This window comes from Pistacia vera, unplaced genomic scaffold, assembly GCF_008641045.1.
Source record: "Pistacia vera cultivar Batoury unplaced genomic scaffold, PisVer_v2 Contig871, whole genome shotgun sequence".
NCBI classification, from domain to species: domain Eukaryota; kingdom Viridiplantae; phylum Streptophyta; class Magnoliopsida; order Sapindales; family Anacardiaceae; genus Pistacia; species Pistacia vera.
This window is the reverse complement of record NW_022196747.1, coordinates 329337-355476: the sequence shown is the minus strand read 5'-3', so window position 1 is coordinate 355476 and position 26140 is coordinate 329337. Positions and strand designations below refer to the sequence as shown.

General features: G+C 35.4%; 1 protein-coding gene across 1 annotated transcript; it reads left to right on the top strand.

Annotated features, from left to right (window-relative positions):
• The first annotated feature begins 1739 nt into the window (after positions 1-1739).
• LOC116119070 (putative disease resistance protein RGA3) lies at positions 1740-4526 on the top strand. The gene has a single exon (XM_031405025.1). The coding sequence runs from the start codon at positions 1740-1742 to the stop codon at positions 4524-4526; it is 2787 nt and encodes a 928-aa protein (XP_031260885.1).
• Positions 4527-26140: the final 21614 nt, after the last annotated feature.

Here is a 26140-nt window from a genome sequence, read left to right as displayed (position 1 = left end):
CATGATATAGGGTTGTAGACTTTTTTTCCCGTCTTTTTGAAGAGGCTTCAGATTCTCTTCAAATTGCTTCTGGCTGTTTGCCACAGCTTGAGGGAACCCAGAATCTGCACCCTCTGCCATGGAGTTATTGGGATCGAAGCACCTTGGTTGAATTTTCATCTTTCTCTTTGCTTATTCCTTCTACGAGAATGGCATACATGTAATTTGAGTATTCACATCATTTATGATTAGTCTACCAATTACCAAAGTGTGTTAATTTAGGTGCTGTGAACTGCCCTCTCAAACTAACTATTATAACAGTTTAGCCCTCAACAACCACAAACATGTCATTTGTTATCTAAATTAAATAACTCCATGTCATTTGTACATAAATTATTTTTTCCAGGCCACCATAGCTCTAGCCATGGTGGAGATTTTGATGAGGTGTGGATAGTGGATGATTTGTTGGATGTGTGGAGGTAGTTTTAAATTCTCTGACTGTATAGAAAATTATCATCCTGTCCTTTTTCAAAAGGTTTTTACTAACAGACTCTGATGGAAGTAGGGATGATCGGGTTCGGGTACCCTGAGATTTTTGGAGGAACCAGAACCAGAACCAGAACTAGAACCAGAACCGATCGTTTCTTGAAATTAGGAACTAGAACCAAAATTGATCGGTTCCGGTTCCTCAATCGCTGGAATCGGAACCTGTGAAACAAGTTCCGGTTCGGGTACCCTGGATAATTACCTTGGTCCCTATAACTTTATAAAATGACAAAAAAACTTGTAAAATTTACAAATACACCCCCATTTGTTTAAATATTCTATAACAATATAACTTTTTCCTTATTAATTAATTTCAATATATCAAATAATTTCAATGTATAGTGTAAGATTAAATATTAAAATTATTCATAGCTTCTTCATATCCAAAATCCAAAATGTTCAATATATAGTCTATGACAAATTAAAATTGATTTGGAGATTTCATTATTAGTTTAGGGGTAAAGAATAGATTGGCCCATTAATACAGAGTAAGGTACATGGGCCTTGTGAAATATTTTTGTTGGTGACTTGTACTAGAGAATATATCTTAAATTTATTAAAGTTAAAAGCTTACCCTAAAGACTTAAATTTTGACAGAATGTTTAACACAATTTATTTATTTATTTATTTTTATTCATTTACTGTACATGAATATTTATGCAGAGAGGCAAGTTTAAGATGTATTGAATTTGCTCAAGAATGAATGTTAATGGCCCGAAGGAAATAGCATATTTCAGTGAAATCCAAGGCGAATTCTTTATGTGAATGTTTATATTCATCCTAAATCATAAATCAGATCCTTTTCTTCATTTTGCAATCAGATTTAATCTTTTTCTTTTCATCTCTATTTACTTGCTTTCTACTCTTGCATCAGATTCTTGGTTTGAGAAATGGGACAAGAACAAAGCAACCAAATTAAGTAAAAGAAAAAGCCTTATACCTAAACCAAACTTGCTGAGAATAGATGGGAGAAATAAAGCTATATTCTATGCCTTAATCACCTTTAAAGCATCAACAATTGCTTGGTGATTGAGAAAATGAAAGTGTTGGGCCAAACATATTCGGTTCACATCATCTTTTACGTCCTTCTTTCAATTACAACTATTTATAAAGAATTGAAAGCATATCAACATTCTCACACTTACAAGCAAATCTCATATATCACAATTCTCTCTAGCTCTTTTATCATTCAAACACTTACCACCTCTGATATCATGGCTGATGCAATTGTTTCCGCTGTCTTGGGGCAGCTGAGATCAATCATTGGTCAACAAATACAACAGGAGGTGAAGCTAGTTGTTGGTGTCGACAAAGAAGTCGAAAAACTTAAGAGCAATCTTGAAGATATTGAAGATGTGCTCGTTGATGCGGAGGAAAGACAAGTGAAGGAGAAAACTGTAAGACTTTGGTTAGATCGGCTCAAACACGCAGCCTACGACATTGAAGATGTGTTGGATAAGTGGAACTACGCCATGTTGAAAAGGCAAATTGAGGGAGTTGAATATGTTCCTAAGAAGAAGGTGTGTTTCTTCTTTCCCTCCTCTTGCTTTTCATTCAAACAAGTTAGTTTACGTCAAGTTGTTTTACGTCATTACATTGCAATGAAGATAAAAGAAGTAACTGAAAATCTAGATGATATTGCAAAACAAAAAAATACGTATAATTTTAATGTGATTAGAAGTGTTGAGAAGTCAGAACGAGTACAAAGTACCTCGATTGTTGATGTGTCTGAGATATGTGGTCTAGTTGTCGACAAGAGTATTTTAGTACGTAAGCTGTGTGACAGTAGTGAACAACACCTTCCTATCATCTCTATTGTAGGGATGGGAGGAATTGGTAAAACAACTCTGACTCAGTTTGCTTATAACGATAATGAGGTAATAAATAGTTTTGACTGTAGGATGTGGGTATGTGTATCTGAGCCTTTTGATGAATATAGGATTGCTAAAGCAGTCATTGAGGCTTTAAAGGATTCTGCTTCAGGTTTAAGAGAATTAAATTCACTTCTTGGACATATTAATAGGTCTATTGTGAAAAAGAAATTTCTTTTGGTTTTAGATGATGTGTGGAACGAGGATTACAAAAAATGGGAACCATTGTATCATTGCTTGAAAAATGGTCTTAATGGAAGTAAAATTTTGATTACCACACGTAAGGAGTCGGTTGCACGTATGATGGGATCAAGTGATATTATAAATGTTGAGGAGTTGCCTGAAGAAGAATGTTGGTTGTTATTTAGGCGATTAGCATTTTTTGGTATGTCTCAAGAGGAGTGTAAAAAATTTGAAGATATTGGCAAGCAAATTTTAAGTAAGTGCAAGGGTTTGCCTCTTGCTGTAAAGACTATTGGGAGTCTCTTACGCTTTAAGAAACATAGGGAACAATGGGAAAATATCTTAAACAGTGAATTATGGAAACTTGAAAAATTTGAAGAAGATATTTTTCGGCCATTGTTATTGAGTTATAATGATTTGCCTTCTATGATAAAACGATGCTTTGTATATTGTGTTGTCTTTCCTAAGGATCATATAATAGAGAAAGATTATTTGATTAAATTATGGATGGCTCAAGGATATCTTAAAAAAGAAGAAAATAACGTGATGGAGATAGTTGGTGAAGAGTATTTTGATTATTTAGCATCACGATCATTCTTTCAAGAGTTTAAAATAGATGATGACAATAACATCATAAGATGTAAGATGCACGATTTGGTGCATGACTTTGCCCAATTCCTATGTAAGAATGAATGTATGTCGATAGAAGTTGACGGTCTTAAGGATCCAATCATAAACTCTTCTTATCATGAGCAAGTTTGTCACTTGATGGTAACAATTCATAGAGAAGATTCATTTCCTGATTCCATTTTTAGTCTCAGAAGGATTCGTAGTTTCCTATATAATTCTCAAGGTTCCTCATATCCATTGGCTCCTAATATCTTACCAAAATTATTTGGTGAGTTGACATGTTTAAAGGCATTAACCATAGGTAGAATGTCATATTGGATTGTAAATGTGATTGAAGACGTTCCTAAAGAGATTGGAAAATTGATACATTTGAGATATGTTAATTTGAGAGAACTAAAAGTGAGAAAACTTCCAGAAGAATTATGTGGATTATATAATTTGCAAACTTTAGACATTAGTCAATGTGGAAGATTGGAAGAATTACCTCAAGGGATTGGGAAATTAATAAATCTAAGGCATCTAGAAAATGATAAGGTCTGGTCATTAAGATACATGCCAATAGGAATTCAAAGATTGACTAATCTCCGAACCTTAAGGTTGTTCATTGTTAGTGGTGGTGGTGGTACTGATAATAAAGCATGTAGCCTTGAAGGTTTGAAATACCTTAACATATTCGGAGAGTTGCATATAGCAAAGTTGGGAAATGTATCAAATATGGATGAAGCTAGAAGATTAGAGCTCAAGAATAAAAAAAACCTGCTTCATTTATCTCTGAATTTCAGAAAAGATGAAGGAGAGAGGACGAACGAGGATGATGAAGCACTTCTTGAAATCTTACAACCACCTTCAAATTTGGAGAAATTACATATAGTCAGTTACAGAGGCAACACTATTTTGCCCAATTGGATGATGTCCTTAACCAAGCTCAGGAAATTACAACTTTATGGTTGCATAAACTTGAAGCAATTGCCTCCCTTGGGAAAATTGCCATCCCTTGAATCTTTGGATATATGGTATATGGGGAGTTTGAAAAGAGTGAGTAATGAATTTTTGGGAATAGAAAGTGATGGCACATCTTCATCATTTATTTTCTTCCCCAAATTGAAATATCTCACTTTTAGGCATATGTCTGAATGGGAAGAGTGGGATTATGAGATTACAAGAAAGGGAGAAGAAGAAGATATTACAATCATGTCATCTTTGGTTTCCTTGCAAATTCTAATCTGTCCCAAATTGAAGGTATTGCCAAACCACCTTATTCAGAGTACAACATTGAAAAAAGATATTCGGTTGTGTTCTCTGCTAGGCTACGATTGATGAAGGGGAAGAAGAGAGGTAATATTTTTTTTTATTATTTTTGTTTAAATAAAAGTATTTGTGATTGAATAATAAATGAATTAGAAGAAATTGAAAAAAGGCATGTGTTTTAAGTTAAATGATAATGATAGATTTAGTTAGAGGTAATTGAAATAGAAATAATGGTGGAAATGAAAGAAATAGTAAATATAATATGAATAGATTGCAAATTTTAATTAAGTATTGATTTGATTATGTTTACATTGGCAGTTGTTTAAAGGAAAATAGAAATGATAAAATGAATGATTGAGAGAGAAATAGCATTGGATTTGTTGAATGATTNTGAATTAATATTTGAAATGTTAACAAAAAAAAAATTGAATTGAATTGAATTATTGATATTTGAAAAGTTAACTAAAAACAATTATATTTATAATTATTTATTTGAAAAGTTAAATTAAAAAAACATAAAACATAAAAAAAAATCGGGCTAACTCGGCCCGGACCGCGCCTAACCCCGCGGGTTAGGGTTGGCGGGTCGGGCTGGGCCAACCATTTTCCCCAAATTGCCGAGCCTAACCCGGCCCTCCTTTGTTGGCGGGCGGGTTAGGCGCGGCCTGCCAAAGAATGTAACCCGTCGCGGGCCGGGCCGGGCGGGTTACTTTTCCACCTTTAAGAGAAACCCTTTATTCATTCATTTCCACCGCCTCTTCCATTGTCTAATTTCTCCATCCAATCTTCCAAGATTTCTAAGGAGTTTAGAGAGCTTTTGAGTAATTTTGAGTAGAGATTTCATCTAAAGCATCCTAAAATAAGGATTCATGCTTTAGATGTGAGTTTTCTTATAGTTATAGTGAAGTCTTATTTGGTTGTTATTGTTCTTGTTGTTGTTTTGAGTTGTAGAGAGGAGACAAGACAACAAAGGAAAGGAAAAGTGTTAGAGAAGTCACTTTTTCACAAGGTAAGTAAATCCAACCAAGTTGAGTTTTGAATAAGCTTTTGAGTAGAGATTTATTTTAACTATGTATGTATATGTTATACCTACTGAAAAATTGAGATGAGATGTGTGCTTAGTCCTAGTTGTTGGGTATGATTAAATTATGAGAAGTGTTTTTAATGTGTGATGAGAGAGTGAAATTGAGTTGAAGTTGGAGGAGTTGTGTATGAATATTTTTGGGAGTGTTTTCTTTGGCAGGAATTATGATTGTATGAGTGAGTTTTCCTCCCATTTTGGATGATTAAAGAGAAGAGTAGAGTTATATATAAGTAGAGCTTTGGTATGCACATGAGTTGTTTGAGTAAATGCCTATGTTAAATCTTTTCTGTCACATCCGTGACTTTCTAAGTTAATTTTGGGCATCTTACGGATTGAACTGGGCTGGGACCAAAACATCAAAGTTGTAGCCCTGTTTTTAAACTTTAAAACGAGACCAAAACTGTAGCAATCCGATTTGTATAACTCAAGTTATTTCTTTTTTAGTTTGACCTGTGCAGAATGATTGTTTTGATGCAATATTGCATTTGGCATTTCATAAGTGCATTAGTGAGCATGAGTTGTTCATACACATTTTTCTTATGCACTTAAGAAGTAGCTTGAGACATAGTAGAGAATGTAAGTATAAGCTACTTTAAGAGTAAAGAGAGAGAAAGAGAGAGTGAGCACTAGAGAACGAAGAGAAAAGAGAATAGAGTAGGTTATGCGATGGGGAACCCGTGAGTAATGGGTAGAGTTTCCCTCATGTACGCCGCATTGAGAGAACGGCATGAGCATGAGAAAGAGAAAAGTGGTGTAGCCTGTGAGAGACTGAGAGTGCATGCGGATGAGGGCTATACCCGAGAGTACCCGAGAGAGAGATTATATACTCACATGGCCAAGGGTTCTGAATCTATGCATAACCGAGTTCGATCGGCTAGAATGAGTAGAAGTCACGTAGAGTGGGAGCGAGTCCCGACCGTGCCTCCGGTAAGATGAGGCCGTGACTACTAGAAAGAGTTAGTAAAAAGAGTTATGAGAAAGAGAAAGTAGTGAGAAGTATAAAGAGAGAGTAAATGAGAATTGTAAGGAAAGAATTAGAGAGAAAGAGTTATGGGGATATATGAGTAGATGATTTACTTACTGAGCATTAGTTGTGCTCACCCCGTTGTTTTTCATGTTTTGTAGGATCTAGGTGAGGACACGGTCGGATGGGCGTCGGCAAGCGAAGGGAAATGGCTACACTGTCCACCTTGTTTTGATGTTTTGTACATGATACAACTTTTTGTATTTAAAGAATGTATATATTTAATAAAAGAAAAATTTGGGCCCAACCTTTTATACTACTTTATGTGTATTTTATTATGTACATGTTTTATGAGTATTGGAGTAGAAAGTGGCTATTACACGGATAATCCATGGTGGACCTACATTGTCACACCAATAGCCTTGAAAAGTTAGAGAATGATGAGAGAGAGAAATGATTATCCGAAGAGGGCTAGCACCTTCCGAGGGTAATGATGGGATTTCTATGGTAATAGTTACATAGAAAATTGTTTGTAACATTTTAAGGGTCAAAATGGTCAAGCAATAATTAATTATATTTAATTATTATATCTTAAAGCGTTAAGATTAATGAGATGAATGAAAATAACCTTTTAATAGTTAAAGGGTAAAAGGGTAAATTTATGGGTTGCTAATGTAAACTAGTTTAGTTTACATGGACCCTTGAATAATATTGATTATTCAAATGGTGATATAATAAATTTAATAAATACTTGGGCTCCCTTTTTAAAATAAGATTTTATTGGGCTTGGAAGTGAAAACCAAATAATTGCAAAATTGCCCAAGTATATATAAATGCAAAATGTTGCATTTTAGTTCATAACACACATTGTTCACTCAAAGCAAAACTAAAACTCTCTCTCAAAGCCATGACCACTCTCTAAACATCTCAAGGTGGTATTAAAGTGTGGAGGTCTCATTACTTTGAGGCTAATCTTCATCAATCCAAAGCAAAGGAGTAGGTATAATTTCTTTTCCAAGCTTTGTTTGAAAACCGGTTTTTAAAATCCATCCTTTTATGCTTTCACTCTTCATCTCCACCACTCTTCATGCATGCTGATCTTTCAGCGACCACCACCACCCAGCCGCCGGCGTTTTCAGCCTTGTTCCGGTTGGCTTTTCACCCACAATCACCTTCGACCTCTTCCTTATAACCCTTACACCAAAACCCACCAAACCCCTTCACCGTTGCACCCACCCATCGCCAAAAAAAGGCCTGTGCTTGGTTGGGCAGCTGGTTGAGGAATTTCCTCAAATAGCTAGTGGTTTGCCCTTTCCAAAAAGGATATAATTTTCAAGTTTTAGTTATAAATTTATATTTGTGTAACTAAAATGCGAACATAGCTATACAACCTATTTGCCATGGCTATAAAAGCAAAGCTTTTGCGACAAACATATTATTGTTATGGCAAAAACATTTAAGTTTTTAGTTATATATTAATCTCATCCATAGCAAAAAATATAAACTCTTAGCTACGTAAGTAAAAAGTTACATGGCTAACTTTTAGTTGCGCCACTTCTAGCTACGATATGTTAAAGTAGATGCCCTAGAGCCAATTAATTATTATAGAATTGATTCTTTGTAATAATGTTCATTGATCAATAAAAGACATTTTATTTTATATCACGTAAATCATCATTGTATGTATTGATATATGTCCTTAGAATGGTAGAACCGTGACGAGGGTATCAAGTGTTTCAAATCTTGATAGTGAGAACCCTATGAGCACATATGGTGGCCATTCTAGAAACGTCCGTAGCCCCAGTATTATTCTGAAGTAAGGGCACAGATAATACGGTAAGGCTATCATAGTGTTGAACGACCCTGTCGAAAGGCAGTGACTGATCTCACTTGTCAAGGTTGTTTGGTGACAACCTGGTGCAACACATGGGTGCTTGTTGTAGGCGAATATACCGCAGCAAGTTCACTGGACTGACCCACCAGAGGATTCCATATGGATGGTAACCCCAGTGTCTATGGAACAAATCCTCTAACGAATGGTGGTGCATGTGATCCTTAGACTTGAGATCACCGGAGCGCCTTGTGCACCGATTGGTACAGTTTGACACTAGCCTAACGCAGTTCTATTCAGAGCTGTCAGTACGGTGGTGATTGGCTATATCAAGGAGTGTATCAAGACTATGGTGGATTGACAAAGGATTCATCACTCCCGGGTACGGGAGAAGTTATCTCACGGCGCAATTCAGTATATGGCAATGACACTAAAACTGTGGCCACAGTGGGATTGAGTTGTTGCTCTATCCAGTTTATAATTTCGGTCATTGGTCCAGTAACTGAATACATATATATCGAGAGTAATTGAGGTTGACACTATTTCTATGCCTCGGTCTCGTTGAGATAACGGATGATGAAAGGATTGAATTGTACGATAACCATATCGTTGACAGGTAGCTATTTCGCTGAATCTGAATCTATTTGGTGGCCATGATGCCTTGCTAGGGGCCAATCTTGGTCTGTGTGTAGTGAGACGATTAATTGGTGTTAATCGCGATACTACACACTACCGGTATGATGAGGAGCCTATAGGTCACACACATAGAAGATAATTTAAGAGCTAGTTTATAAGAAGGGCGTTTTCATTTTTTTAGGTGAAATGGTATTTTGGTAATCTCACAGTATAATTAAATTTGCTGAGGTCGTAGCCTTTATTTAATTTGTTAATAAAATTAAATAAGTGTTCGCATATATTTAAATGAATTATTGTTATTATTAAATGTTAATATATGAAATATATATATTAATTGAATTGAATTGAAATAACAATAATAATTATTAAAATATCTAAATGGGCTGTTTGGACATAGGAGTTGTTTGGGTTGGTGCCCAAGTCCATTCCATGATGGAATAAGGCATAGTGTGCACTATATAAGTGTAACACTTTGTGAAATAATTAATAGAATTCATTTTTCATTCACAAAGCAAAAACTCCAACCCCCTTCTCTCCCACGCCAGATTGCTTTTTACTTGAAACAAAATTTGCTTGATTTTGTTCTTGGTTCTTAAAGGCTAAAGAGGATCTAGCAAATCCCTCTTTAGTTCGTTGGGGTTATCTTCGTGTGGACTACCGCCGGTTCGATTCTACTTTTGGGTGGGTAGCGAAACCCGTTCAGAGGCAAGTTGTAGGAGCCTCCAAATGTCCGTATGATTTCTTAAACTCTAAACTGATTTTTCTACAGATTCTAATAGAATGTATGAACTGTAAATTTATGTCTTGATCTTGGTTCTAAGGAACGATCTATGATGTAAATAATTTTTATTTTCCTTTGCCATGTATGATCATTTCCTAACACGATAAGCTACAAAACATTGCATTTGTAGCTAAACCATTTAGCTATGCAAATTCATATTTTTAGCTATAATGAACGTCATGACTAGAAATGCATAATGTTTTAATGAGATCCTGGGGGAAGAGTTTTGCTAAAGTTATATCGTCCCTTATTTCATATGGGAATACAGGTTGAACCAAAACAAAATATTTTTTCTTGGTAGGCGTGATCTGTTGTACATAGATCTCAATTTTTTTATTCCTTCTTTAATTCCTTAAGTTTTTTTTTTTCCCATTTTGGTATCAACTTTGAATGGAGACTTTGGGTTGGTGGATGATAATTGGTGGCTAAAGAATGCACAACAAAGCAACAAAGAGGAGGATGGAAAGTCGAAAAGGTAGAAAAATAGTGGAGAAAGGGCGCAAAAAAGGTTGTCACATGGCAGTGGGAATGGAACTTGGGTAGCAAACGGCGATTGACGACAGCCGATAAGAGGGTAGGTTTTGTAACGGCAATGAAGGGGTTTCGATTGGTGGCTTCGAGGTGAATTTTCAATGAGGGAATCAACTGGAATTTGGCCGCAAAGTTGGGAGAAAACGCAAATGCCCAGGAGGCCATTTTCCGACAATGAGAGGGTGCAACAGTGAAGGGGTTTGGTGGGTTTTGGTGTAGGGGTTACAAGGAAGAGGTTGGAGGTGATTTTGGTTGAAAAACCAGCCGGAACAAGGCTGAAAACGCCAACGGCTGGGTGGTGTTGGTGGCTGTGTTGGGGGGAAATAAAAAGTGAATGGTAAGATGGTAATAGCACAAGTCAGAATTCAAAATTAATTAACAGTATTTGTTTAAATGTGTAAATCTAAAATAAATGTAACCAAGGGTATGAAGTCGTGATTTCGCTAAACCTCGAGTGGAGAAATGTTGTTTGCTCTTTTAAAAATCCAATCACTTATTGAACATTAATCATGGTAAAGATTGATTAAAGTGATAGATTCACTTATAACTTTACAACTTTCAACTTATTCTTTGTTGGAGAGAGTGAACCGCATTTGTTAATATAATTTTTTATGACTTAGGATAAATGTTAAGAGTTTAGGATTAAGGTTTAAAAAATTTCTAACTTTATGAATCTTGTTAATGGGTTTGTTCTTGTTTTTATGGATCCTGTGATTAATTCCATTTTTTAGAAGTGTTTTAAGGGTTAGATTGCCTTCGATTAGATTTGTTTGTGCCATATTTAGTGTAATTTTCACGCTGACTAGAAAATTCACTCTTATCGAGAGAAAAGTCACACTAATTGAGGGAAAAATCACAGGACAGAAAAATTTATGCTAATCAAGGAAAATACCATGCTAACCCATAAAATCCCTGGAAAAGTCGGGGATGGTCCCCTACAAATTCCCCGACCCCGGGGACGGCGGGTAGGGGATTGTGCAATCCCCGCCCCCGTGGAGACCCACCCCGCATATTGTTCTTTTATTAAGAACTTATACGTTTCATCTCCCTGTAATGTTTAAAAAAATATAACTGAACCCCTAAAGTATGGAAAATAAATAACCTCCTATCAAATTTGAAAAATCATCACTTACCTCCTCTTCACATGAAATACAATATATGAATATAATGGTCAAAATCAAAATTATCATGATCAAGGGGGCAAGTCACAATTTCACGAAATGTGAGGGGAAATAGTGATGATTTCTAACATCTATGGGGTCTTGTTAAACTCCCTGAAACTTCAAGAAAAGTAAAAGATAATAAGTCCATGAAGTACACTCTATTNAGTTAAAATTATCGGTTTGTATCGTTAAGTGTACTTTCATTATTATTTTTTTAATACTTTTGTTTATCTATCAATTTATTGTGAAAGTCCAGACTCGCCTATTATAGGGCTGTAAACGCGAGCCGGCTCAGCTCGACTCGGTAAAAGCTCGTTTAGAGCTCGGCTCGATAAGGCTCCACTTGACTTGAACTCGGTTCATTAACCGAGTCGAGTTTGAACACAGTGAAGCTTGGCTCGTGGGCTCGCGAGCCTGGTTTGGCTCGAGTAAGCACTGTACACTTACATAGGGTGCTTTGGTGATTTTTTAAACATTAGGTATTAAACTGATATTTTCTAGTAAAAAAAGTTTAAAAAAATGATAGTCCTCCCCCCAAAGTGCGAATTCTTAAACACGATACACCAAAATCCCAAATCAATTTCATCCCAATCCCACTTGCCCTAAATCCCAAATCGCAAACAAAGCAACCAAGCAAACAAAGCAATCCTAAATCCCACTGACGGCGACAGATCTGCGACACAAATCCAATGAAGAAGACGTGGTTCACGGTGAAGAGTTGATGGCGAGTTTGGCGACAGCTCTGCGACGCAAATCCGATGAAGAAGACGTGGTTCACAGTGAAGAGTTGATGGCGATTGGGAGGTGTATTGGTGCTGTCGACAAACCGTGGTGGAGAATGTGGAGATCGATAAAATTTTGGGGATTACAGCGACTGGGAGGTGTGGTTTACTAGTTTTAGGGATTAAAAAATCCGGGGGTGTTTTGTCATTTTTTAAAATTTAAAAAATCAAGAGGGTGTTTTGTCATTTTTTAAAATTTAGGGGACCAAGCTCGAGCTCGACTCGAACTCGACCGAGCTCGAGCTCGAGTCTCAATTCTAAGGCTCGCCAGGGTCGAGCTCGAGCTCGATACTGTTGTAAACGAGTCGAGCTCGATAAGCCAAAAGCTCAGCTCGGCTCGGCTCGTTTACAGCCCTGGCCTATTATGCCATAAGTACCTTCATATTCCGTTGAGTAAAATTTTACAATAGGTTTGAGTCAACGATTGAAAAACTTCATTTTTTTGATCTTGATTTGCGTAGAAGGTTAGACACTACGGTCCTAGTTGAACCAGAAAGACCCAAATTTCACACCGATGTTATAGAATTACTTAGCTTAGACACTATATGATTAGGTACAATATGAGCAGGCTAGCTTCTTGGATTTCTCGATAAAGAGATATATGACCAATGGTGGTTTGAATATATATACAAAAAATTTCTTTTTTAACACTTATTACTATTCGATAATATCCATAAATCTCATGATAGATACCAAAAGATTCATAGTGAGCTTCGATGGGAGCTTCTCTTGAAGCAATAANACAGGCATCTCAGGTTCCCTTGCTTTTATCTTCGAGAGAGTTGCATTTCCAGTTAAAATTTCAGCTGATGTCGGTCCAGTGGTAGTTCTCAGCCACCTATCAGGACTTGAAACTGAAAATACTGTAACAGCTACAGGTCCAAAACCCTTTTTCTTAAAATGTTGACGCCATCAAATCTGGCAACAAACACCACCATAAGATACTGTAAAGCAAAACAACATTACAAAGCTTTCTGCCTAATTCTTACCAACAACACCAAATAAACTATTGAATAATGATACAAGGAGTGGCATGTACATGAATCATTTAATCAAACACTCCTTGATTGAGGGGAAGTAGCCTGATTTACCCTTCCTTTCACCAATTTATCAACTGGGGTTTGCCCGGACTTGTTACAAATCTGCACATGTTATATATCCAAACTCCAGACTTTTATTCATAAATGACGCAGTCACACAAAAGATAATATTTTAATCACTCAGTCAAAAGATCCCTCAACTTCGATCCCTAACTTACAATCGAAGAGCCCCCACCTGACAAATCCCTGAAAGAAAACAGTAAATCAGGTAAGTTCACTCTGAACCAAGCACTTGACTTCTTTGATTACATGATGCATATCCAACCCACTCCTCCAATATCATCATTCAATATTTTTTCGGAGCATCTGCTAAGAAATACGCTCTTTCGCTCTACAATTATATAGGATTTTCACAATTTACCTTATTGTTTTTCTATGTGAATAATTTTTGAAAGATAATCTCTACAAAGAAAATAACTTATGTAAGATAATTAAAAGATATCGTGTGGAATGGGTTGGACAGATTTTAACTTGTTATTTTTTCCGGCTAGCTCTATAACGATTTTGGCCCAATCGAAGTTGAGTCCGTTTAGCTTATTGTTCTTCTATAAATGGATTACAAGACGTTTATATTTATGAAAAATGTTATACCCATAACTTCTTTTCACAATCTCAATGTGACAGTTCGCAATGAGTCTCACTTGGTAAATTATAGTTGATCAATTGCGAGCTGTCACGTTGAGGTTATGAGAAGAGGTTGGCAAGGGTGTAGCATTACTCTCTATTTATATATGCTCACAAAGTAATATTAATACATTGGTTTTGATTTTTCAAGATTTTGAAACCATGATATACCTCTACTATCAAAGGAATTCACTAATCCATTTTATCAATTCTTCCCTTCTATAAAACTCCACTGAAATATTGGAATCATTCGAAGTGAGTCTATTTTACGTTCTCTCAATCCCTAATTCCTTTCTTCTATGTGGCTTGATTTTGATTTTGGCTTTCTTACTTCTTACTTCTGTTTTGATTTTTAGTAGGTGTCGTAGGCTCAAAAATGCTGGGATCCCACACATTTATTTTATTTTGAATTTTTTTTTTCTTTCAAATAGACCAAAGCTACCATTAATATTGATGTAGATATTGAACTTTCGAAGAAAACTTTCTGCCTGTTTTGCTATCATGATTTATAATTATCTGTATGCTTAGAAGTTGTATTTACCATTTTTTGGTATGATTATTTAAAAAAAATAATCAACAAGTAATGTGACTTATATTCAAATTATATATAAATACAAAGAAATCTTTCACTATTAAATTGAATTTTGAATCCTGGAAAATTAGGATGCTGGTGAGATATAATACCATTCCATGTGAGTTGAACTATGACCCTTTTGAAACAATCATAGTATGCTCATCGATCTCTCGTTGGTTGTTCCCAAATTTCATGATCTATAGCCATAACTTTTTGTATTGGTTTATTCAAATACATTACTAATAAGTCTTTTGGTGTTGATCAACTTATTAATAGATTGGTAGGAGTATTGTTCCGATAGATAACTCTTTCTGTTGTTCATTATATATCTAAGTTCAATAATTTACTTTCATCTACTTGAATGCTTGGTCTCAACTCTGGAGAAAGAACTAGTAATAGACATAAAACCATCCGTCCGAGTTTTATTAAGTTCTTGATGGTATTTGTATTTCTTTTTTCAAAAGAAACTAAAACAATATATTTACTTTAAAAGATTACAATGGAATGAACTATTCACAAACGTTAAGATCTATTGAAGATATCACAAAATATCCATACATAAAATGCTGAGCATAAACAATTAATGTATCTATTTTAATTTAATTCATTCTAATATTATATATATAAAGTATAATTAGATAATTTTTATGGGAAAAAAAATCAAAGATTCTCGGAAGTAGGTATAAGCTTATGAGTTAATTTCTAAATCACCCCTAAACTTTCTAATAATTTTATCTGAAAAATCAACACTAAACAAAACACCCCTTGTGAGTTGTGCCTAGAGATAGATTTATTTCCAACTACCAAACGTCACCATTGATCATCATCTTACACCACCACAAATTCAATAGGAAAAATTCACAAAACAAAGAAAAAAATAGTACGAGGCCAAAAAAGCCCATCTACCACAGAACAACCTCCTCTTCTGCAACCGACATTCCGTCGCCTGCTAGCCCCTCCTTCAGTCGCAACAGCAGCCCCATATCTCCACCTTCCTCCTGTTCAATTGTGTAAATTGGTATAATTACCGTTCATCTATTTTCCTTTTGTGTTGCTTAATCTTTAGGCTTTCAACTTTATTACCAAGATTCAGGGTTCCAGACTTTGTTCATATATATATTATCATAATAATTAACATAACATGGCCAAGAATAACTCTTTTTTGGTGCACTATGTAACATAAAATAAAATTTACTAACAATTTTTTTCAAGTCCAATATCAATTATTTTGAGAATTATCAATGCGGAAAATTTAGAGAGCTTTATATTGGAAGTGATTATTAGACTTTGGACAGTGACTTATCCCTAATACATCGTATGTCTTACACTTCTGCCTTATTCATCTTGATCCTTTCCATTTCTATGGAGCTTAGAATAAATAACAAATTGATTTGCCGAGTTGTCTGGTTGCTTCCTTCGTAAGATGAAAAGCTTTATTCCCTATGGGGAAGGTTCTATGAAAGTGTTATTGGCTAATGTGTTAGTCGTAATTCTTAAAACTATTTTAGACAGTATCATGCTACTTGCCTTTGAAATATGATTTTGTATGCCCTCTTGCGTAATGGGAGTTGATGCAATGAGAATTAGGGTTCAAATCAGAAAGTTACAGCTGATTGGGGTCCAAATCAGACACTTTTACATCTCCTGTTTTGGCTTGGTTGATTGATGATTATATGCCTTTGATTAAAAAAATGATCTATTTCTTTATGAATTTGATATTGAATTTGTAATCGATCAATTGTAAACTTTGATTTTGGGATTGTTATTGAAGTTTTTTAATTAGTTTTGAAGGTTATTGGGATTTTTTGGTCATGTTGACATCAGCATGATGACATCATCAATTCAACCCATTGGTCGGACCGATTCAATCGTCTGAACCAAGACCCAGTCAGTTGACCAGGTCATTGCCCGGTTCAGGTTTCACAACATTGGTTACGGGGAAATGGCTTTTAGAGAAATGTTAATTTATTGTTTATTTTAATGATAGATGCATTTTTATACATATACTTGAGGATTTTTTATAATAGTTGCTTACATATAAAATTGAGATTGGCTCATAACTCAATCACACAAACTTTCTTTTGTAACCCCTACGTGACAACTTCAAGGTTTTTGTTGGTGAATTTTGAATTTTGGAAAATTCATCAGTAAAAAACTAGGAGCTACCAACTAGAGATTGTGAGAAAAAGTTTATGAAATTGAGTTGTAAGTATAGTATTATATATATATATTAATAACTGCTTGTTTATAGAAATGTTGAACAATTGCACTTCAACCAAATGAAATTGAGATTTTTCGAGTTCCGATTGGCAGTTATTGCAATCCCTAAATTAACTTAACAATAAATTGATTAATGACCACATATGTCATATGACTTACAGTACTTCTGCTTTATTCATCTTGATCCTTTCCATTTCTGTGGAGCTGAGTATAAAAATTCACATCGTTCATGGGAAGTTCACCTAAGAGTTTTGACTTACAGTTCTGCCTTATTCAATTTGTTAATCAGGTTTAGTAGGGTGGTAATGCACTCTGGCTTTGTATGTTCTACATGATTAAAAGATTCTCCCGTAATGCTAAAGCAATCATTGAGGCTCTAAAAGGTTTTTCAAATTTAAGTGAATTGGAATCACTTCTTCAACGTATTAGTAGATCTGTTATTGTGAAGAAATTCCTCATTCTTCAAAGTTGGTATTCATTTGTAGTTGTGGTAGATATTCATTACACTTTTTATCTTATGCTCATATTCATGGTGTACATTGTTTGTCAATTTGTCAATTTGCCGAGCTATCTCATAGCTTCCTTCGTAAGATGAAAAGCTTTATTGCCTATGGAGAAGGTTTTGTGAATGTGTTATTAGCTAATGAGCTAGTTGTAGTTCTTAAACTATTTTAGACAGCGTCATGCTACTTGCCTTTGGAATATGATTTTTTATGCTCTCTTGTGTTTATCTCTAATAGTTTTCTTGTTGGGAGCTATGACTGGTAATCTGGATAAAAGTTAGTTTGGGTGGTGACAATTTGCTAGTGATTGGTGATTTAGGAGTTAATTAAGTTGAAAGCAAATTGTTTGAGAGCATAGATATTACACAGCTTGGATCTTAATTGGGTTTTGCCTAATTGGGTTTGTTAGTCCAAGTCCTTTAATTTAATATGGAGAGAATAACAAAACGGTATAGATACTAGAATTGCTTTTCAGGTTCGTCTAAAATACTGGAATTCTAATTCACCAAACAATTTTTTTTTTAAGATAGAATTATTAAATTAAAATGATAGTTTTTTTTTTTATCTAAAACTAATCGTTTGTTGGTTGTTAGGGAAGAGAATGTCTTCATTTGCGTCTGGGCAAAACTCTACATTTGCACGTGCTTTCTCACAATCTTCTCGAGGAAGGAGTGATGTAGCATGGACACATGTTGTGAGGGTGATAAAAATAGAAACAATATATTAACATGTTTTTAATGTGGCAAGGCAACTAGAGGTGGAGGTATTTTTCGAATGAAATCACATCTAACAGGAGTAAAAGGGGATGTTGGAAAGTGCTTAAAGGTTTCTTATGATGGTAGATTCTATATGCAAGAAGCACTAAAAGAATTTGGGGTAAAGAATAAAGAAAAAGAAGAGTTTCGTAAATATGCAAGTCCTTATCATGCTAGTGTACATGAATTTGAGGGCGATAAGTTAGATGTAGATTGAGATGGATAATGGGAGTTGATGCAATGAGAATTGGGGTTCAAATCAAGAAAGTTACGGCTAATTGGGGTTCAAATCAAGAAAGTTACTGCTAATTGGGGTTCAAATTAGACACCTGTTGCATCTACTATTTTGGTTTGGTTGATTGATGATTGTATGCCTTTGATTAAAAAATGATCTATTTCTTTATGAATTTGTAATCAATCAGTTGTAAACTTTGATTTTGGGATTGTTATTGAAGTTTTTTACTGAATTTTTAAAGTAATTGGGATTTTTTGGTCATGTTGACTTCAGTATGATGACATCATCAGTTCGACGATTGGTTTGACTGGTTCAATCGTTCGAATTGAGACTTGGTCGGTTGATTGGGTCATTGCCTGGTTCAGGTTTCAGAACATTAGTTACAAGGAACTAGCTTTTAGAGAAATGTAAATTTGTTATTTATTTCAATGATAGATGCATTTTTATACGTATGCTTGAGGATTTGTTACAATAATTGCTTATATATACAATAAAGATTGACTCACAAACCAATGTCACAAACTCTCTTTCATAACCCCTACGTGGCAACTCCAAATTTTTTGCTAATGAATTTTGAATTTAGGGAAATTCATCAGTAAAAAATTAGGAGTTTCAAACTGTGTTCTTTAATACTGACTTTGATAGCTGACAGTTTGACAGTTAATACAACAGAGTAAATCCTATTAACTAAGTAAATCCTTAAATGAAAATCTATATTATTAGTCTACGTAATTTAGACTAATAATAGAGATTTTAACAATAAAGAAAACAAAAGTTGAGGCTTAATTAAGTGCAGAAAACAAAGCAAAGCATTACTGATTAATTACTTTGACCGGATTTGAAGCACCAGTTGTGCTCATAATTAAGTATGACTGACCTTAATTTTATATTAGCTCTACAGCTGCCTTGAGTCACCTCAGCATGCAGCTGATTCACAGTTCACACCATCTATTACTTCTCTTTTGTTCGGTCCCATAGATGAATGAAATTCTACATTTACAACTTTTGCTTTATATATAAAAGACTTTGACACAACCGTACATAAACAAAGCAAAAGATGATTCAAAAGCGCTGCCGTATCCTGAATCTGCTATTTTAAACGGATTTGGCATTCAAGTTGGGGAATGCTGTTCTGGTTTTCAAGTACAATAGATCACTAGGAAGTAAATCATAGATAGGTACAATTTCTGTCCGAATCCATTTCTTGTTGCCTGAATTATAATTATCTTCTTTTTCTTCTTGTCTAGATCCCTGAACTATAGGGATTGGCGGTAATCACTTGTTGCTGTAACAAATACAACCAATAACATACTTGCAAGCAACAATTCCAAGGCCATCATACTTCTTCTTGTACGGTTGGTTGTATTTGTTACAGCAACAAGTGCTTACCGACAATCTCTACAATGCAGGGATCTGGACAAGGAGAAAAAGAATATAATAATTCAGGCAACAAGAAATGGATTCAGACAGAAATTGTCTATCTATGATTTACTTCCTGGTGATATTGTACATCTGAGGATTGGAGATCAAATCGCTGCGGATGGACTTTTTGCTTCAGGATTATCTGTCTCGATTAACGAATCAAGTTTAGCTGGGGAGAGTGAACCAGCAATGGTGAATGAGGAAAATCCTTTTATGCTATCTGGAACTAAATTTCAAGATGGCTCATGCAAGATGATGGTCGCCACTGTTGGGACTAGAACCCAATGGGGTAAACTGATGGCAACTCTTAGTGAAGGAGGAGATGATGAAACTCCATTGCAGGTGAAATTGAATGGAGTTGCCACTAGTGACATTCGCAGTTTTGGTGCAAGGACTGTTTAGTCATAAACTGCAAGAGAGGACCATCTAGAGTTGGTCTGGGGATGAAGCTTTGAAAATGTTACAATTGTCGTTTTGCCTTTGCAATGAAGAAATAGTCTTGAGGACCATCTAGAGTTGGTCTGAGAGTTGAATTTTCTCCCCTTTAAAGCTGGAAACTGCAAAATGAGTTGGGTTGTTGAATACTTGAATGTAAATAAAAGCCAGTTTTCTTTAATAAATTAATTTACTTTCAACCTTGCAGTAGTTGAATATAAATTAATTTAATATTAAATAAATTAATAACCTTGATTAAATAATATTTTTGGTTGACCCTGAATTAGGACCGATGTGGTAAATTATGAACATGACTCTAATGTTACTTGTTTCGTCTTGAAATTAATATCTTCTTGGACTTCATCTCTAACTTTTCTTAGTGTATTAAGAAACTCTGGTGTAGTGTTTTTGTATTGCAAAAGAAATTGATGTTAGGCCTTTGTAAAATATGACTCTAATATGTATATGCATTAGGTTTAATGTTTTGCAAAAGAAAATAAAAAAATGCCTCAATAAATTATTAATTTATATAATTAAATAATATATCAGTTAATTAATAAATTTTTATGGTCCCAAAAATATTAATTTATCAAGGTTTAACAGTATATAGCTTATGTATAAGAATTCTCATAAGCAACATCCAAATTTTGCTAGTAACCAGTATATAATGAAATTTTATAATTTTTAATAAAAACAAAAATTAACTGAAATTTTTGTTGTTTAATATCAGATAATACCAATAAACTATTAATCATTGTCATCTAATTACTACTTTAAACACAAAGAACATATGTAGAAGAACCGAAGTAAACATATGTATGAATTTATTAGGGTTTTGAAGTTATGTTAGTCCTTTATCTATCATTGAACCATAGATGATGAAGGAATATGCTAATCCAATACTATAACGTAGTNTTTAGTTTGTAAGTTTTGTTGTATCTCCCTTTTGTTTTGGGTATTTGTTGTATTGCCCAAAAGTTTGTAATGTTTTGGAGATAGTGGAGTTTTCTTTTGCAGCGCCCGAGGACGTAGGTTTCAATACCGAACCTCGTTAATTCCTGGTATTCTTTATTTTTGCATTTAAATTTTGGCTATTTATTTATGCTTTACTACTTGTTATTATTATATTCAATAGCTAGCGTTAGAGTTTATGTTTCCGTTGCATAACAGTAACATTATGCAAAATGATTTTATTTAATACTACTTGTTGCGTTGATTGTATTTATGTAATTGTCACCCTTTATAACGATGTACATATCAATAATCAAATACTATAACATAGTTGATAAAAGTTGATGTAAGGTGCAGGCCACCAACCCAACATCATTCACTATTATTTTAAATAGGTTTGGTAATATATCAACATCAATGTAAAGCAACTTATTGATGAGTTGTGAACTTATTGATGAGTTGTGAGATCAAGTTACAGGGAACTGGCTTTTAGAGAAATGTAAATTTGTTGTTTATTTGAATGATAGATGCATTTTTTTACATCTACTTGAGGATTTGTTGTAGAGAGTTTGTTCCTTGATTGCAATGAGTTTGGGATGATAGACCACTCTCTTGTTGCTCCTTCTCACATGATGGGAATCTGCTTGCTAAATGGTATCCATCATTTCCTCTTTCTCAACAAAAACATACAAGCACCAAGAGAGCTTTAGTTTTTATGATTTGGATGCCATTTTTTCTTGCAATGGCTTGTTAATGGATTAAATTATCAAAGACCAAACATTTTTTTTCTTCAAATAGAATGTCAGGTCACAGCCAACTATAAAACCTTAAAAATTTCCCCACCTCCCTCTAAAGAATGAATTAATGGCATGTGCTTCTTGTTAGGAAAAACTATTTGTAATCTGTATTTGAAACATTGCACATGATAGGTCCTTCAAATTAGGTCATTTTGATCCTTCCCATTTTTGTGGAGTGGAGTATAAATATGTTCACATCATTCATGGGAAGTTCACTTGAGAATTTTGACTTACACTTTTGCCTTGCTCAATTTGTTAAATTCGTTTAGTAGGGTGGAAATGAACTATGGCTTTGCATGTCCTACATGATTAAAAGATTCTCCTGTAATGCTAATGAGAATAAATAGAATTCCTCCCTTGTTTTTTTTTTTACCCTCAGTGCCTTAAGTAGGGTTGCTAAGATATGGAGCATGCCAAAAGTGGACAAGGTTTCTGCCTTGAAGGGCCACACTGAACGTTTGATTGATGTTGCATTGTCTCCTGTGCAAAATCATTTGTCTATTGCTTCTGCTGATCAGACTGCAAGGTTGTGGAACTCCGATGGATCTCTCCTGAATACTTTCGAAGGCCATCTGGATCGTCTTGCATAGATTTCTTTATATCCATCAGGAAAATACTTGGCACAACCAGCTTTGATAAGACATGGAGACTGTGGGACATAGATACGGAAGCACTTTCTCTTACCATTAGATCCCTCTATTTGTCAAGGAGCTTTGACATTAATCTTTATTTTTTCTTCATTTGTTCATTTGTCAGAGGATGAGCAAGAAGGGCCAAAAGGAGCAATCGTAGTTGCTTAAGAATGCCAGAAAAGAGAAGAAGAAATGTATTTCTTGTATGTTTGTGTTTATAGTATTGTGTGAATTTATACCAAAAAAAAAAAAAAAAAGTAAAAGCAATACAAGGAATGTAATCAAATGGTGTAATTACAGAATATTTTCAATAAAGGATTTCCTAAAGTCACTCCTGGATATCATGTCAATTACTTGATTCTAGGACACATAATTCCAGCAGCAATAATCTTCTTTCCATATTACATCACTCACCCTCAAGTTAGTGGTTTGTAGATATCAAAAACTCCAAGCTTGTGAAGTAAATATGAATGTTGTCAACTACATAGTGGCTTTGTGAAAATGTCTGCTGGTTGCTCTGAGGTTCGGATATGCTTTGTCTTGATTAACCCTTCTTGAATTTTGTCTCGAATAAAATGGCAATCAATTTAAATATGCTTTGTCCTCTCGTGGAAAACAGGATTTGCGGCTATGTCATTGGCAGCCTTGTTGTCACAATGTAAGATGACGGGTTTACTTGTTTGTATCTCCAAATCCTTTAGTAACCCAAGAATCCAGACAATTTCACATGTAGTTTTCGCCATAGCTCTATATTCAGCTTCTGCTGAAGATAGTGAAACTATCGACTGCCTCTTTATCTTCTAGGAAATCAAGGATCCCCCAAGCTTTATGCAGTAACCAATGAGTGATTTCCTTGTCATTGGACATGTACCCCAATCTAAGTCGTAGAAGGCTGTTATGTCTAAGTTTCCGTTTCTTGGTAGAAGAAGTCCTAAACCTGGACAACCTTTTAGATATTTGAGTACCTTAGTTGTTGCCTCCATATGGGATTCCTTTGGGCCATGCATGAATTGGCTTAAGATGTGGACGGCATAACTTATGTCTGGTCGTGTCATGGTGAGATTTATTAGCCTTCCCATGAGTCTTTGATAGATGGTGGGATCCTTTAATGGAGGATCATCTTCAGAGGATGACATTTCTTTATCATATTGCTGGGTTGTGAGTTTGATGTTTTGTTCTATGGGAATCACACTTGGCTTGCATGCAGATAATCCAAAATCTGACACTAGCTCAAGAACATATTTTCTCTGACTGAGGGATATACCGGCGGGGGACCTTGCAATCTTGATTCCCAGAAAATATTTGGGTTCTCCTAGATCTTTTTTTACAGAAGTGTTTGTTGAGGTGTTTTTTTAAAGCTTGAATGGCAGGTGCATCATTCCCTGTGATAAGGATATCATCCACATAAATGCTTAAAGCAATGAATGAAGTACCTTTGTGTCATGTGAAGAGAGCATAGTCATTTCTGGATTGAACAAATCCTATGTTTGTAAGTGCCTCTGTGATTTTAGCATTCCATTGACGAGATGCTTGTTTCAGACCATAGAGAGACTTTCACAGCCGACATACATTATTCTCCCCTTGGCGGCGAAGGCTCGGAGGAAGGTCCATATAAATTTCTTCATGAAGGTCGCTATGGAGAAAGGCATTGTGAACATCCATTTGGTGGAGAGACCAATCATGAATAGTAGCAACAGACAAAAAAGCTCGAGCAGTGACATGTTTAGAAACGGGAGAAAACGTTTCTTGGTAATCAAACCCTTCCCGTTGAGTGGAGCCTTTGGCAACTCGACAAGCTTTGTAGCGTTCAATGGATCCATCAGCTCGATGTTTGATCTTATATACCCATTTGCAACCAATTGGTTTCCGATGAGAGGGCTGAGGTACAATGTTCCAAGTATGATTTTGTGCCAGAGCATGAAGGTCATTGGCCATGGCTTGTCGCCACTGTGCATGAGAAACAACATCGGAATAGCAAGATGGTTCTTGATTTGGAGAGATCTGACTGATACAAGTCATGTAGGTAGAAGACAGTCTATCATAGCTCACATAATTGATAGTATCGTAAAAGGTACCTGAAGTATTCTGAACAGTGGGGTAGACATAATTGGCTGTCCAAATTGGTGGTCGGGTGGACCTTGTGGACCGACGAGGGGCCGGTTCTGAATGATTAGGAGAACTTTCTAAGATAGCAGGTGAGGAGTCGACTAATGGCGAAGACTCTGTGTAAGGATCTATGGGAGCAACAGTAGAGTTAGGAGCATTTGGAGAATTACCCAAATCGGTATCATAAAATATGTGCCGAAAGGAGATGGTTGATCTTCCAGGAAAAAAGATGCCTGTTGGGAAGTAATGTTGGGTTGATTATGAGTATCCATAAATGGGAAGGAATCTTCATGAAAAATCACATCTCTGGAAATCAAGAATTTGTTTTCTGTCTGATCATATAAACGGTAACCTTTTTGATGCATAAGGTAGCCCATAAAAATACGAGTGGCTCGAGGAGCAAACTTGTCACGAGCCCCAAGATTAGTAGCATAGCATAAACAACCAAACACTCGGAGATGACTAGTGTCTGGGAGTTTCCCAAAAAGAAGTTCATAGGGAGTCTTACCATTAAGAATTCTAGTAGGCATCCGATTGATCATGTAAGTGGTTGTGACCACACATTCGCCCCAAAAGGAGACTGGTATGTTGGCTTGGTGTTTGAGGGCTCTAGTCAGCACATCAAACATCATGGTTAGGAGTGTGATAGGGCCCCCAAATATCTATGTGAATAAGGGAAAAAAGATGAGTAGTGTTTGATGTGCTGTGTAGGAAAACAGTTCGGGATTGTTTAGCAAAGGGACAAATCGGACAGTGAGGTTGTGGAATAGAAGCACTATGACCCAATCTTTGGTGCAAAATCAAGGAATTTTTATTGAAATTTGTATTACAATCAGATAATTTATTTTTAGTAATACAAGACAAAATATTTTGAGACTTTTCCACAGAATCAGTGATCCAATAGTAAAGATCGTTATGAACCTTACCCGAGCCCATCAATTTCCCAATTAAAGGGTCCTAAAACTCACATATGTTAGGAACAAATTTTAAACATCAATTGTTATCTTGACAGATTTTGGAAACAGAGATAAGGTTAAATCTAAAGTCTGGGACAAATAAAACATTATGAAGGACTAAGGTTTTGGTAAGTTGAACAGTCCCTACTAGGGTAGCGGGAACCATGGTGCCATTGGGCATATGAACAAATGTGTATGATTTTGTGGGTGTATAGGTAAAATACTTGGAGTGACAAATGATGTGGTCACTTGCCCCTGAATCAATTATCCAGATATCATCTTTATTTAAATTGAAACAACAAGATGTACCTACATAAGATGTCGTATTAGCTTGGGGAAGTTGATTGATCATCTGAATTATTTGTTGATAGATCATCTGAATTATTTGTTGATATTGTTCAGGACTGAAAGTGGGTAACGAATTGCCTGTGGTGTCTGTTTGGTTGACAGTGGACCCAGATTTCTGATTAAAGGAGGGTCCATGCAGCTTCCAACAAGTGTCATGAGTGTGATTTCTCCATTTGCTGTAATCACAATTACGTGCATTTCTTCTAGACTTATTGTTTCCTGACCCATTTGACCCACTTGCTTGAGGTGGCCC